At 34.0% G+C, this 15,888-nt stretch overlaps 1 protein-coding gene across 1 annotated transcript; it reads right to left on the bottom strand.

Annotated features, from left to right (window-relative positions):
* Positions 1-372: 372 nt before the first annotated feature.
* Positions 373-4,352, bottom strand: LOC104893903 (serine carboxypeptidase-like 45). Its single transcript, XM_010680039.4, has 10 exons — positions 3,900-4,352; positions 3,345-3,446; positions 3,134-3,229; positions 2,905-2,997; positions 2,707-2,786; positions 1,948-2,232; positions 1,705-1,838; positions 1,519-1,611; positions 971-1,088; positions 373-867 (listed from the first exon to the last, which is right to left on the bottom strand). Exons 1-10 carry the CDS (start codon positions 4,177-4,179, stop codon positions 718-720), a joined length of 1,431 nt encoding a protein of 476 aa, XP_010678341.1. The 5' UTR covers positions 4,180-4,352; the 3' UTR covers positions 373-717.
* Positions 4,353-15,888: the final 11,536 nt, after the last annotated feature.

The following is a 15,888-nucleotide window of genomic DNA, read 5'->3' as shown; positions in this document are numbered from 1 at the left end:
GAAACAAAAAGCACAAAGCCTTAATTACACATATTGATCATTGGGGTTGGCTTGGGCCTTTGAATGCGTAACAAGGAGTTATGGACGATTTTAAATGATCTATTGTTTGTTAGGAATAGTCTTAGAATCTTATTCCTTTCACAATAATAGAGGTAGACCGTAGACCTCTCTAAAACAGCAAGAATAGTTGGTTAACGTTGCATGCCTACCCCTACAGCCCTACCCCTATTCAGCAACGGTATACATTTTATGTTATTATTGATTATTAAGCTTTGCAAAAAGATCATCTTAATAGAAACTGACATAGAAGGCAATAAGTCAACTTGAGATTGAGAAAAGGAAAATGTTAAAGAACAAAAATGAAAGAAGTCATACATGGAAACAGTCTTTTATTCTTTCTTTCTCTTGGATCCTTTTTTTGTACAAAGCTTAAAAGACATAAATGCACGCCTTTGAGCAATCTCAAACACAGACACAGAGACAGGCACTCACTTCCTTAAACTAAAAACTCAAAATTCCCTTTCCTGTTCCCTTTATTGCAAGGGTCAGAAAAGGCCATCATTTTTTTCATCTCATGCTAATTTCTTTCTATTCAACTAACACATCACAAAACAAGCATATCTACTCCTACTTTACAATTGCAAATGACCCTAACAAAAAAAAGTTGGAAGAAAAATCACTATCTTTCTTTGCTATTTGAATGATTTTGAAATAAGATTAAAGCATCTCTGGAAGAGGTCTGCTTTCCAGAAAAGATTTGAATAGCACAAGTGATCTCGCCGGTTGCGAGTAGGGAACTTCATGTGCTGCTCCTCTTACGGTCGCAAATGACAATATGTTCCCATATACTTCAGTCCATCCACCAACCTGCATTTCACAGTGTAGAGTAAGCCAAATTACTACCTTGATCATATATATATCCAATGAGTTGTGAAATCCATAATATTGTGTACTAAAATGTTCTCTTTACCTGCTCTCCAGCAAACCAAACTCGGTATGGGGTAGTAGCATTGAGCCCTAGTTCCATGGCTAAACGATGCACGAGTGTGCGGCTTCCAGTCAGTGGAATAACTGAGTCTTGGTCTCCGCTGTAATGATCATCAATATTTGCAACAAAAATTATTTACCACATAGATGCAAGAGTAATCCTAATTTATAACTATAATATGAAGATAGTGCATACTAGAATGACATTTTTGGTAATTTTAAAAGAAAAACATCCCAAAATACAGCTCTATATTTTCGTGAAATCTCAAAAACACTATTTCCCCAAGATTGCAACAAAAAAATGATGATATACAAGTTTTGCTTACAATGGTTATATATTAGGGAAGCCTCATTCATAAGTGATATGTAAACCACAACACTTAGCACATGGAAAATGATTTTGGCATTCAAAACTTTCCAAGTAGGAGTGTAAAGTACTACAACTTTTGAAGTGCGTACACTAATTCCCCTGTAACAATAATTGTATGCTTGAAACTTTTAAGAGCATGAAATATCCTATAAGCATTTTACCTGTAAACCAAGACCGGGACTCCACTCTTGACAAGTGAACCCACAATCGTAATTGTGGGTATCTCCACATCAAGGAGCTCATAGTCCAATATGCTGCATCGACCAACAATACAAGGTGGTTAGTACTTAGCAGCATGTTTCACGTCTATAGCTTACATGATAGTATTATAAAAGGGGGAAATTTACTTGCTGCAAACTTCCCATCGACGAACATTTACAAGCCGAGCATGAAGAGCCTTCTGCACATCTTGCCGATTCAAATAACTCACTGTCTCATCCTCGATACAAACATCTACGCTCTCACCACCAGCTTCAGTTTGCTGAAATTCAGAACCAGAAAGTACAATATTTTAAAATCCACCAAAGGTGTACACTGAAACAGAAACCCAACTCTGTTTAATAAAGAATGTGCTAGGAAGGTCATGTTACCTCTTGGGGGCTAATAATCTTGGATTGAGAGAGCACTGAAGAGATACAAACGTCAAGGGTAACATCATACTTGTCCACAAATTTGCTTGTCTCCCTACCAACTTGCCTCATCACCTTTGAGCATATAGGTGAAACATAACCTCTATAATACTCACTTACGTATCGTGAATAATTGCAGGCTGAGGTGAAAATTTTGTAAGTTGAATCTGAGATTAGTCCATGAGACCAAAAGTACTCTGCCCTCGAGTTGAAATCATTAGCAAACTCCAAAACCGGATTTCCTAGCTGTATACATCATTTCATAACACTTGTGTTTTAGCAGTTTGTTCTCAATTCTCATAGAAGGAATAATGGACTATCAATAACTAAAATAGATTTTACTATTTTCTCTGTTTCACAATACATGCAACCATTTGACTTTGATGTTTGCCAAGAAACCCCTTTGACAATTAATATCTCTAATTATCAATTTATCGAAGTTACAAAAATTTGGTTTTTGGATAATACATATTAAGATCAATCAAGCAACATTTTACTATAACCAGCTTTTCAATAAAGATATTACTTTTCAGCTACTCAAAAACCTATTTACCGAACAATTGTTTGACAATATGAAAAAACCAAAAGACACTAAAATAACCATCCAAAAGCCATTGACAAGATACCCTTAGGTGAAGTACTACGTATAATAGCCATTGTATCTGATAACTAATAATTTAAACCTTTTCGAAGATGAAATAACCATAAATGGACACTTACCGCTATTCCTTTTAAGTTAAACAACTTCTCCTTTTTGTTGAATGCAACCATGAGATCTGCAAGCTGAGGAATATAGTGGCCTACATCAACAAGTAAATATTAGAAGAAACCTTAGTTAATCAATCACAATCTTTCATGTGAAATGCAGCCCACAAAAGTTTGAATTATATATATGAAATTAACCAAAATAAAGTTCACCTGCATAACTTTCTCCAGTAATGAAAAGATCCCTGTGTTTATACTGTGGAAACTTGTTGAACCACCTCCTCAAAAACACCAAATTGTCTCTGGCTTAAAACACAAAACTATGATCTCAGCTCAATATAGAAACTTTTCAATTCATTATAGTTTGATCACATCTAAAAATAGAAACTTTGCAAGTTTACTGGGTTATTTTCTCATAATTCAGTTTCTTGCATAAAAATACCTGTAACAGCATCACTAACTGCATCATAGCCTGTAGTATCAATGGAATAGGAAAACCCAACTCCCACTGGCGTCTCTAAATACAACATATTAGCTTCTGCAAATCAACATTATACAGACAAAATCTTAGTTAACAAATAATCAGGATATAATATAAGATTGAATTAATTTTCTTTACACAAAAACAGAAAGAAAAAAAAAAATGATGTTACCTGTGTTCCAACTATGCTCATTTTTCACCAGGATATTCCCTTTTGGTCTGAAGGGTCCATTTTCAGAAAATGCACCAACACCGAGGGAAGAACAACCGGGCCCTACCCCATAAAAAACAATGTATAAAAATCACATGCTAAACTATACAAAAAGGAATATTTGCCTGAGATTCAGCTTTTAGTTTATACATCATCTGTTCTTTATCAATCACTGTATTAGATTTGGGTATATATATTAACATACAAGTTATCCACGTGAAAATTTTAAAATTTACCCGCCTGTACAATGAAGATGGTAAAACCCAAGTCTAAATTATTTGGAAAATTTCAAATGAACAAAAATTAATATTGGACGTATCATGTATACGATCACATAGTACACCCGTGTGTATGTGTATGATGAGTGAACTCGTCATTCACGATATCATGTGAAGAAGGGTAAAGTTACTATAAACTTCTTTTAATAGAGCAATATAGTGATTGATAAAGAATGGAATATGTATTCTACTATACAACTTTAGGTAAAAAAAAAAAAAGTGGGGAAAATAAGCAAACCTCCATTCAACCAAAGAACTAAAGGCTTAGAAGAAGGATCAACTTGGGCTTCAACAAAGTAGTAAAAGAGAGATTTATGTTTCTTATGATCCACAGTAACATACCCAGCAAATTGTTTGAAGCTAACTTTGGGTTGGCCAGGTAAAATGGTAATTTTATCAGTAAAATTAGAAGTGAAATGATGTTGATGGTGAGTAGCAATTACATTAGTAAGAAACAAGCAAAATTGAACAAAAAGAAGCAGAGAAAATGCAGGAATAGAAGAAGAAGAAGAGAACATTGTTGGTTGTTTTTGGTGGTGGAAGTTTAGAGAGAGAGAGAAAGATATGTATAGGAGGAGGGAGGTGGTGTGAAGAAGAAGTTAAAATAGAGTAGGTGTTGTCTTTTGTTATGATTACAACTTAGCTTTTTTTGGGGTTGCAGGGCTAAAATGAACAGAAAGGGGTGGTGAAAAGGATTTAAAGAAAAGAGAGGAAAGAGGAGAGAGAAACTCAAAATTGTGGGGGCTGTGCCAATCTGGATTTATGAGTAAGCATGTGGGGTCCTTTTTGGTTTGTTTTTACGAAAATCAAAGGAGGAGTGTGCTTGTTGTTGCTTTGGAAATATCATCATTTTTACTTGTATAATGTCAATCTATGTACGAATATGAATGAATATCATAACTAGTATTATGGTTACTTTACTAGCATGATTAGAGGAAACCATTGGTCAAAGTAGCATTTTGCATCATGTCTTTGAATCACAATATGCTCGATCTATTTAGAACCAATTTTGGGTGTTTACATAAAAGATCTTAAGATGGAGATTATGTAAGGTCTAGGGGGTAGCCGGGTAGATGAAGGTGTAAGGAAACCAACAATATATTTTCAAAATTATAAGAGCCTTAAAATAAGTATTATTTTAAACAAATTCACTTCATATTTGAGGAAATTACCCTTGTTTTCCATCCTTAATAAATTTCTTAATGATCAAAATTTAAATTTTCAACTTTCCATCTTTAATACCCGACCTTCCATGATTATATTTTTACAAATTTGGGGGGCCTAATTTTCATATTAGAACATGGCCCCAAAATCTTCAAGACAGCCTTGTAAGGTCGGACACATTTTTTTTTTTTTACAACGAGAAATCATGCATTAATTAAAATTGAAAGTACAACTTAATACTAATACATGCAAAACGAAAACAAACACACCTAGATGAGCTTTATTAGTTCGTACATTCCAGCTAAAACCAAAATAAGGAAAACTGATACAAAAGCGCCTAGAAAGGGGGGCGTTGCATGTCAATCGTATGATGGTGGAGTCAAACCTCAGAATGCTGATGGAAGTGGTAGAAGAAGCGGATGACGTTCACAATCCAAACAACGAACAACCAACGGCGAGCGTCGCGTCTCACCGCATGAGCAATCCCAAAAATTTGCTATCGCTTGGGATTGTGACCTCATGATACTTAGAAAATTCAAGTTCCATTGTGACTCATTAATCTCGCTCGAGAGTATTTCAGGTTCTCCATGAGGTAGTAGAAACGCAGATGAGTAGACATGCCGAAAACCTCCAGATGCAACTGGGGTGCCACCAAGTCGGACACAATTGGTTTCAGTCTAATTACTATTTTCTTCTCATCAATTCCTTTCACTATCCTTATTATATGTTTCTTTTGCAATTTATGGTTCTTTTCAAGTTAAGCCTTCTTCTATTATCTAATGAACTTAGTCTGGAATTTGATTGAGAGTTAGACATATTTGTACCTTACACACCCAATTATTCTTTGAAAATTTAGGTGATTTGCAAAAGCTCGACTTCTACTTAGAATACACTCAAGCGCAGATGTTCATGTGTTCTAAAATAATTAACAACAGTTCAACTACCCAATTTCATAAATGCAGACGAGTTTCTATAACACCCATGTTTAAGAAGGTTTCCTACGCAATGCAACTATTGGTTGTTTTTCATTTTATATTTTTTGGTCTTGTTTACATATATTATGGTCATGTTCTTTTGGACACAATTTTAGTTTATTTTAGCTAGTTTTCTCCCACAGTTTTAGCTTAGTTCAGTTCAGGTTTAGCCTAGAGCAACATGCCTAAATATTAGTATGTAATCCTCACAAATAAGTTGCCAAAAAAAACAAAAATATCCTCACAAATACTTGACTGTGACTGTGATATAGAACACCCATCTAAATCTTGTTGAAATTGAAATAAAAATAAGAGTCTGCATAAGTGCATATGGAAACCATAAATGATCACTCTTTAATGCTGAATTTCATGCCATCATATAATTGGGCTTGCTTATTCTAGACAAGGATTTTACTTATTTACATGGAACTATTCGAACAGGTTCTAGTATGAAACTAGTGAGTGTCCCGGATGATGCTGTGGGTTGTTATTTTTTGTAACTTTTTTTCAAGTGAGGAAAAATTGACGTAATGACGTGATAAGTAATTGCATGATTTTTGAAAAATAAACCCTTAAAAGTTTGGGGATGAAGCAATAGCTTAATCTTTCTACATGGAATTGGACTAAGAGTTTATATGTCTATAATAGTCTCTTATTCTTATCATAAAAAGATTAGGTATCTAACTACTTGTACAAATCTTTTAATGAGATATAGTGATAAGACCTTATGCTATTTTATTTTGAAATCCTAAACAATGGTGTTATGTTAGATTAATGGTTAAACTTTCACTTTTCATTTCATAGGTCACATGTTCGATACCTTGTACAACATTATTTTTTAAAATGAGGGCTTTACTTGATAATAAAACATTTGCATTAGATCCTTAGAGGAGAGTGTCACGTGGCACACAAACTTTCTTACGAACACCTTTTAATGTATAGTATAGATTCTCATATTACAAAATCGTTAAACTAAGTATTTTCTTGCGATTAAGAACATGTTTTGGAGTAAAGCGAAGGAACATCCAAACAAGAAATATGACCTAGAAAGGATTGTTTTTTGTCAAGGGATATGGATTTCCATTGCTTTCCCAAGAAGGGCACCTTGCTTTCTTGCTTTTGATCTAACCTCGTGTATTTGCCTCGTTTTTTCAAAAGCTAGCTTAATGTTGATTAAAACATCATCCATCAACAGAACATAGAAGAAATAGTATACATAAAAGTATAAGACAATATCTGTATACATATGTTTTTAGCTTCTTAAATGCAATTCTAAGAGTTACTTATATCACTTTCGTAGTTAAAAAAATTAAATTACAATGAATGTGTATGAAATTCATTATTATCTGTAGAGGAATCGGAGAATGTTTCCGAATCGGCTGTGTTCCTTCTACTGATTTCATAGCTGGGATAGGTAGGCTTTTCATTTTCATTTGAACAAGATCCAATCTCTAAGACTAAGATAAGTAAGATACCACATCACATCTTTTGACGTTCGTAGATAGCAAAAAAAAAGAGGAATCCTAGACTCTTATCGGCTCTTCAAGCAAGCGCGATAGCTGAATCCAGCAAGCCATTACTTCAACCAAACAAAAAAGATACTCCCTTCCTTAATTTCCCTTAATTCCATTTTCTTCAGTGAACTAAATGACTCCAAGATGATTTTCGCACTTCTAGAAGAATCATTGAATTTAAGATGATGAATTATTTGGAAAAAGTGATTGGCTTAAAATGGGTGTTTAGAAATAAACAAGATAGTATGAAACAATAGTAAGGAACAAAGCTAGACTTGTAGTAAAAGGTTATAATCAACAAGAAGGAATTGACTATAAAGAAACTTTTGCTCCTGTTTCCAGACTGGAGGCCATTAGAATACTAATTGCATTTGCTGCCATGGGCGGATTTTTAGAGGGGTACAGTGGGTACAGCTGTACCCCCATTCCTAAAAATAGAAAAGAAGAAAGTAAAATGAACTAAGGTGAAAAAAATGTCAATCACTCCTCACAAGTCACAAATACTTATGCAACAGTCAGCACACTTCCTCTCTCTTTCTCTCTCCTCTGTCAGCACTAACATCATTCCCAATGTGAAGGTTTGGGGAATTGAATAATCTATTTCAACAAAAGAGTAGGCTATTTATAGCCTTTACAAATGTAGCTACAGGCTACAACAAGTCTATCTTAGGGAATAGAGTTTACAAACTGTAATATTCTAAAGACAAGCAAACTAATATTAACAGAAGTTAGAATTACGTAGGTGGTTATAAAGAGATAATGAAATACTAACAACAATAATATAGATAATTATCAAAACTAAGTAGAAGGATCTTTATCCTTATCATCCTATCTCTTTACTGACTATTAAAAAAAAAGAGGAGGGGGGGGGGGGGTTTAGTGACATTGACATATGAATTATAGAAATAAGTTATTGTTTCTAGTTATTTCAGTTGACATAATTTTGCTTTTGCTTAATCCCATATAAAAATTCTGATTTTGTGACACAAATTGTAGTGTATTACTTTTTGTTGTTGCAGATTATAGTGGATTATATCTATTTGTGTAAAACTTTTTCTTACCTATGTTTGTTATCACTATTTTCCTTCAATAAATTTTCTTTATTTTGAGTTCAATTTTGAGTAGTAAATTGAATCTGTTTGCTGTTTTATTTGATATTATCTTTTTTGTGCCCCCATCACATAATTCCTAGATTCGCCACTGTTTGCTGCATATATGGGATTTAAACTATATCAAATGGACGTCAAAAGTGCGTTTCTTAACGGCTACTTAAATGAAGATGTATATGTTGAACAACCCCCTGGATTTGAAAGTAATAATTTCCCAAACCATGTCTACAAGTTTAACAAGGCTCTTTATGGGTTAAAGCAAGCACCTAGGTCATGGTATGAGAGATTATCTAAGTTCCTTTTAAAGAATAATTTTACAAGAGGTAAAGTTGATAAAAATTTGTTTCTAAAACCAAAGGGAACTGATATACTTCTTGTACAAATATATGTTAATGTCATTATCTTTTGGAGCAGCTAATGAGTCATTATGTAAAGAATTCTCAAACTTCATGAGTAATGAATTGGAGATGAGTATGATGGGTGAGTTAAATTTATTCCTTGGGTTACAAATTAAGCAAACTGAAAAAAGGGACAATGATTCACCAACAAAAATGCATAAAGGAACCGTTAAATAGATATGGCCTCGAAAGTTCAAAGATATCACACTCCTATGGGAACTTCAACTAGATTAGATGAAGATACATATAGATCATTGCAATTGTTAGTCTTCAACGAGGAATTCCTAGTAAGCGCGAGTCATTAGCTCCCGTTGACTACGTCCTTGTCCTTTGTACACACCGCCCGTCGCTCCTACCGATTGAATGGTCCGATGAAGTGTTCGGATCGCGGTAACGTGGGCGGTTCACCGCCGGCGACGTCGCAAGAAGTTCACTGAACCTTATCATTTAGAGGAAGGAGAAGTCGTAACAAGGTTTCCTTAGGTGAACCTGCGGAAGGATCATTGTCGAATCTGCAAAGTAGAGATTCCATAGGAACAAGGGTTGATAAAACAAAATATAGGGGAATGATTGATTCTCTTTTGTATCTAACTGCTAGTCGTGCAGATATAGCTTTTAGTGTTGGTTTGTGTGCTAGATTTCAAGCAGATCACAAGGATTCTCATCTTACAACAGAAAAGAGAATTCTTAGATATCTCAAAGGAACAAATGATCTTGGGCTTTTGTATGCAAGAAGTGACACATTTGAATTAAGAGGGTATGTTGATGCTGACTATTCTTGAGATTGTGTAAATAGGAAAATCAACTCAGGTACGGTTCAATTTCTTAGTCATAGTTTAGTCTCTTGGAGTACCAAGCTAAGAAACAAAACTCGGTTGCTTTATCCACTACTGAAGCATAATATGTAGTTGTTGCTGCATGTTGCTCTCAAATGCTTTGGATAAAACAACAACGATGTGACTGTGGAATAAACTTTAATTGTTTTCCTATCTATTGTGATAATACAAGTGCTATTATTATATCAAATGATACAGCGCATCATTCAAGACTTAAGCATATACACATTAGACATCACTTTCTAAAAGAAAATATGGAATTTTTTTTTTATTAAACTTGAGTTTTGTCAAAATGAAAATCAGATTGCTGATATACTAACCAAGCCACTACAAAGAGATGGATATGAAAAATTAAGGCTTGAGTTAGGTTGAATAAAACTTAAGTAATTGTTCCTGTTTCAATCCCCCATGTTTAATTGATTTGTCTTACTCTATGTGATATTAAGTGACTGTGATGAATTACCTATTGCAAATTAAAATGTTCTAAACATAGACAAGGATTCAAAAGAATAAAGTCATTCACAAAATGTCACATAATACTCCCCTTACTTTTCCTAAGTGATAGAAACATGCATGATTTGAAGAATGTTGATATTTAGCATAAGTTGTTCATATAGCACATGTTCCTTATTTTTATTTCTTTCTAAAAATTTAAAAGATCCATAAAAATCAAAATCCGAAAATTTATCAAGTCTTGATTCAATTTTGACCTTTTCTTTTATTTCATTTTATTTTATCTTTTTACTTTTATGTGTGTAACCCTTTGTTTAATGTTACATGCATCTTCTTTCTTTTTCTTTATTCTCTTCCAAAACCGTGTTTCTTAAATCCTTCAACTTCACCATTGTTCATCTCCTTCACACCTCTTCGCACCACATAAAACCTTAATTTCTCTTTACCAAATGGCAAAAACCTCTCTTAATTCACATTTTCCAAAAGCAAAAACTCCCAAAAACTCACAAATGGAAAACCCCTCTTCTTCACCCAAAACCCTAGAAATCGATAATTCTCAAGAAACAAAAATGACGGTAGAAGAGAAAAAATTGGAGTCATCAAGAACAAGTATGAGAAGAAGAAAACTGATTGGGAAGATGATGAAGAAGAAACCCCAAAAATAGTTGAGGGAAATAAGAAGCTACGCATGTTCTTTCCAAAAGGAACTGTTGCTTCTTCCTCCAAGAAAAGAGTGGAATAAAGTGATTCAAAGTCTGCCTTAGGATTTTGTGTTGATTTGGAATGCGCCAAGCAAGTTCAATTCAATGAACTTCTTGAAATCCTAAAGGAACAAGGTATGGAGTACCTTTTTGAAATCGCGTTTAACAATGCATGGGTTCCTTTAGCCATGGATGAGTTTTGTGTAAACTTCATCAACACTGATGGAGTATGTAATACTGAGGTTAGAAGGAAGAAAATAAAATTTGTCTAAGAAATAACATTAGAAAAAATATGGGAAGTTCCTTGCAAAGGCACTGATCTGTATTTTAAGAGGAAAGGAACTATCTCCTTTCCGAACTTCTCGCAAGATGACATTGTCAAATCTTTTAGGAGAATTGCTAGCCAAACTAAGATCAATCACAACCTTCTCTCTCCAGTTCATAAAATTATGTTTAATTTTGTTTGGAGAGCACTCATTTCTCGAACTAAAAAGAGGAATGAAGTGGGTCTCCTAGATATATGTTACATGTTCTGCCTCGACCACCGCATTCAAATAAACTTTCCTTCTCTCTTTATCCAACATCTAACCACTGTATTGGGAACCATTGTGTTGTTGGGTATGGAGCACTGATCACCTCTCTTCTCTCCCACTTTAAAGTCAAGACCACTGGTTGGCCTACCTTGGGAATTAAGCAAGGTAATATATTGAAGGAGAAGATCTGTTTGGCTTGGACCTTTCTGTCCAAGAAGGAATTTTGACCCAAGGATGCATAACTTCTAGTTCCTCTCAAAAGAGAAAAATGCCTAAGGCAGTAGAAGAGGAACTAGTGGAGGTAATGTTATAGGAACAAGTTCCTGCCCCTATTGAACCAAAGGAACAACCACCCTCAGGTTCCTAGTTCTGTTAGGAATTCTATGTAAATTAGGAGCTTTAATTTATTTAGATTTGATTATAAGTTTTGATATACTATCTGGAATAGGTTTTTCTTACTTTAAGCACATTAGGATTCTAACTAGATTAGGAAAATAAAGCAAGAAAGGCGTGTATTTACTCTTACTTGCCGCCCAAGGTTAAGGTTGTTAGGATTTATCTAGATTTTAGGGATTCATTTTAGTTTTCTTTTCTTGGTATATTTGGTTTAAAGGTGATCGAATGGTGAGCCTGGTTGTCCTAAAAATACCCACTTTGTCGGGCCGGCCAAATTTCGGGCTGATGTTTTGTGCCAAAAACCTGTCCCAACTCCGAAAAATGTGAGTCGACCCGAACTTAGGCCCAAAGAACTACACAAGCCCAAGCATTTTTTGAATCCGATCAAGCTCAATTTGATCAACTCTACTTAGGTTGTTTATGCATATTTAGAGGCCATAATATTATTAATGAAAACAATTTGAGTTCGTTGAAAATTTGTAAAGTGTTAAGCATAAGAATTGCTATTCTTAAATGCATAATACTGTGATTTTATGTTCTCTTGGAGCGGATACAAGAAACCCTTTTGAACTGCGATTTGATAGATCTAACGTTTCTTATTTCCCTTGTTATTCGACTATACTCATAAAAGTACCAAAAGAGTGCAGGGTCGAATCATGTGCAAGAAAAGCCTATTTGTTATTTATCTTACCAATAAAAAAGTACAAATATTTTGGTACAAAAGTTGTACAACGAACTTTCCATTATCAGATTTTTGATCAGGAAAATAATGACCACATACTCCTTCAATTTCGTTTTTTCGAAGATCTACTCGCTTTCCTTTTCCATCCGTTTTTTGAAGATGTGATCATTGTGCTTTATTTATCATTAGTTGGTCTTGTAAGAGACTGTCTACTTTTAGTATAAAAATAAGTAATGGCCGAAACCCAATATTAAGAAGAAGACAAATCACTTTTCTGAATATAGTAACTAATTTAATCTATTCATTGACCAGTTTGATCTACTTAATTGACTAGTTTAATTCATTCAACAATCACATTCTTCAATCCATACAATGGCTAGTTTAATCTAGGGGTCTTCACAAAAAACCAAAATCCAAAAACCGTACCGAAATACAATCCGGTTTATATAGGTGGTAACCGTAACGTTATATTTTTTTAACGGTACGGTTACCGAACCGATATAAGTAATGGTTAAATGGTACGATTACTGCTATGAGTTTTTAGCGCAGACTTAATTGAAAAATCGAAATATTTTTTTTTCTCTATCTTATTATTATGAAACATTTTCCAACAATTACATTAATTTTTATATTTGCTACTAAGTAACAACAATTATAGGAAGCATGTGATTATTTGGAAACTTTAGTACTAATAAACACTATAATTAGGAAATGGAGTGAATTCTTAATGTTAAATATATTTTCCAATGAATTTATTATCCATTTATAATACATTTTATATTAGAGTATACTCCCTCCGTTTCCTAAAGATCTTCCCTCTTTCCGTTTAAGTGCGTTTCCAAAAGATCTTCCCTCTTTTACTTTATTACTTATTTGGAAATTTTTTCCCCTTTTTACCCTCTCATGTCCCTATCATATGGTCCACCATTACATTATTAATTCAATTTTACTTCCTTTCTCTCTCCTACTTTAACCCTTTTTTATTTATGTATTTATATTAACCCCTTTCTCTCTCCTACTTTAACCACCCCATACCCCACACAAATGGACCCTCCTTGGTATCTGTGGGAACAGTAACAAGGAAGATCTTTAGGAAACGGAGGTAATATATAATATTAAATTATATAGACTAAATAGAATATATATTTGTACATTAAGTCAGATATAATAGTATAACTTGAATAACGGTTAATAGTTAACTGAAATACCGTACTGGAAATAGCAAATTGAATCAAATCCAAACTACAATTTACAAAAAGAGCGAATCAAAACTTCCGGTTACCAAATCGAAATGTCGTATCGGGACGGTTAACCATCCATGAATACTCCTAGTTTAATTCATTTAATGACTAGTTTAATTCAGTCGGTCAGATTGTCGGGTTATTTTGTAAAGTTTGTGATGTAGCTTGAGATTCAAAAAGAAACAAAGGAAGGAGAAGAGAAGTGACGACTAGGTTGGTGCAAGATGTCTAGGGATAGTATTGGGTTAGAGTGAGATGAAATGAGCTTGTTAGAAGAACGTAGGCTTGAGTTTGTCTAATTTTATGTTAAAATTAGACCATCCATTCTAATTATACGTGATTCCTCATTTGTCAAAAAATATACAATAATTTAATCATCCTTGTCCCCCAAACTCTCTCTTATATGCTCTCTATCTCCCTTAAAATATAATAAACTCACACTCTATCTCCTAATTAAAAAATAAATAAAGAAACCAAGTGTACCCACTTTTACACTCTAACCAATTTGCCTTAAAGACTGTATCTATAGTAACCAAGTAGATTTTTAAAAAATGGGCAGAGTATACAACAAATTTTATCATTAAGTGTTATAAAAAATATTTCAATATGTACTTTTAAAAAATTATTTTCTATACCTTTAATTAATTGATAATTCAAATATTATTAATCAAAGTGGCGGGTTAGCAAATTCACAAATGAGAATATTGCACTATAAAACATAGGGAAAACATTAAGTATAGGTTTAATTTCTTTTTACATGAATTTTAACTACTAAATATATTTTTAAGACAATAACACACACATGTTATGACTTATGATGCTTTCTCTCTTGCTTGTTCTAATGATACTCCATTCGACGTGAAACATATTATTCACTTGGTTCTGGCAAATGAGAATATTGTGTTTTATTGACAAATGAGAATATTGCACTATAAAACATAGGAAAAACATATTATTCACTTGCTCTAAATATAGTGTTTTATACAGGCCTATGACTAGTTACAGACTATTTTATTCTTTTACATATAATGTTATCTAATACACCCCCTCAACCTTTACGCAGTGATACAACGGATAGATTGGTACGATGTCTAGTAAACAAGCCAGAAGAAAGACCCTTAGTAAAAATGTCCGCAACCTGAGACTGTATAGGTACATGTCGAACAATAAGACCTCCCTTGGCAACCATTTCTCGAACAAAGTGATAACCAACATCAATATGTTTACTACGATCATGATCAACTAGATTAGCAGTGAGATACGTAGCAGAGACATTGTCACAATAGACAATAACAGGACGACGGAGAAAATGGTCAATGTCAGCAAGAAGTTGCTTGAGCCAAATAGTTTCTGCAGATGTGTAGGCAACAACCCTTTATTCAGCTTTAGTGGACGATTTGGAGACAGTAGGTTGCTTTTTCGAATGCCAGGAAATTAAATTCTTCCTAAGAAAAACAGCATAACCAGTAGTAGAACATCGTGTGTCAGGACATCCTGCCCAATCTGCATCAGAATAGGCAATAACAACAGTAGGAGAGCTGCTGCTATATAAGTAAAGATCATAATCCAAAGTGTCGTGGAGATATCTGAAAATTCTTTTCACAGCATGAAGGTGAGTAGTACGAGGAACATGCATAAACTGAGACACCATATTAACAGAATAAGCAATATCTGGACGAGTCATAGTTAAGTACTGCAATGGACCGACCATACTACGATAATATGTGGGATCAACAAGAAGTTCTCCATCAAGCAGAGACAATGTTACTCTAGAGACAACAAGAGTGGTAACTGGTTTAACAGTATGAAGATGGAATTTACGAAGTAAATCAGAAACATACTTATGTTGAGACAAAAATAAACCAGGGGGAGTACGCACAACCTGAACACCTAAGAAAGTAATGAAGATCCCCTAAATCCTTCATAGCAAATTGAGAAGAAAGAACGGAAATGAATTTGGCAACAAGAGGACGACTACTACCAGTAAGGACAATGCCATCAACATATAAGAGAAGCATAATGAGATGACCACGATGTTTTAGAGTGAACATAGAAGTGTCACAACTGCTGTACTTGAAACCAATAGATAAGAGAAAATTACTAAACCTAGAGAACCAAGCTCGAGGAGCTTGTTTCAAACCATAAATGGACTTACGGAGACGACATATATGAGTAGGTTTAGATGGATGAATAAAAGACAGAGGTTGACGCATATAAACCTCTTCA

This window comes from Beta vulgaris, chromosome 5 (assembly GCF_026745355.1).
Source record: "Beta vulgaris subsp. vulgaris cultivar EL10 chromosome 5, EL10.2, whole genome shotgun sequence".
In the NCBI taxonomy this organism is placed as follows: Eukaryota; Viridiplantae; Streptophyta; class Magnoliopsida; order Caryophyllales; family Amaranthaceae; genus Beta; species Beta vulgaris.
This window is presented reverse-complemented; position numbering and strand designations above follow the sequence as displayed.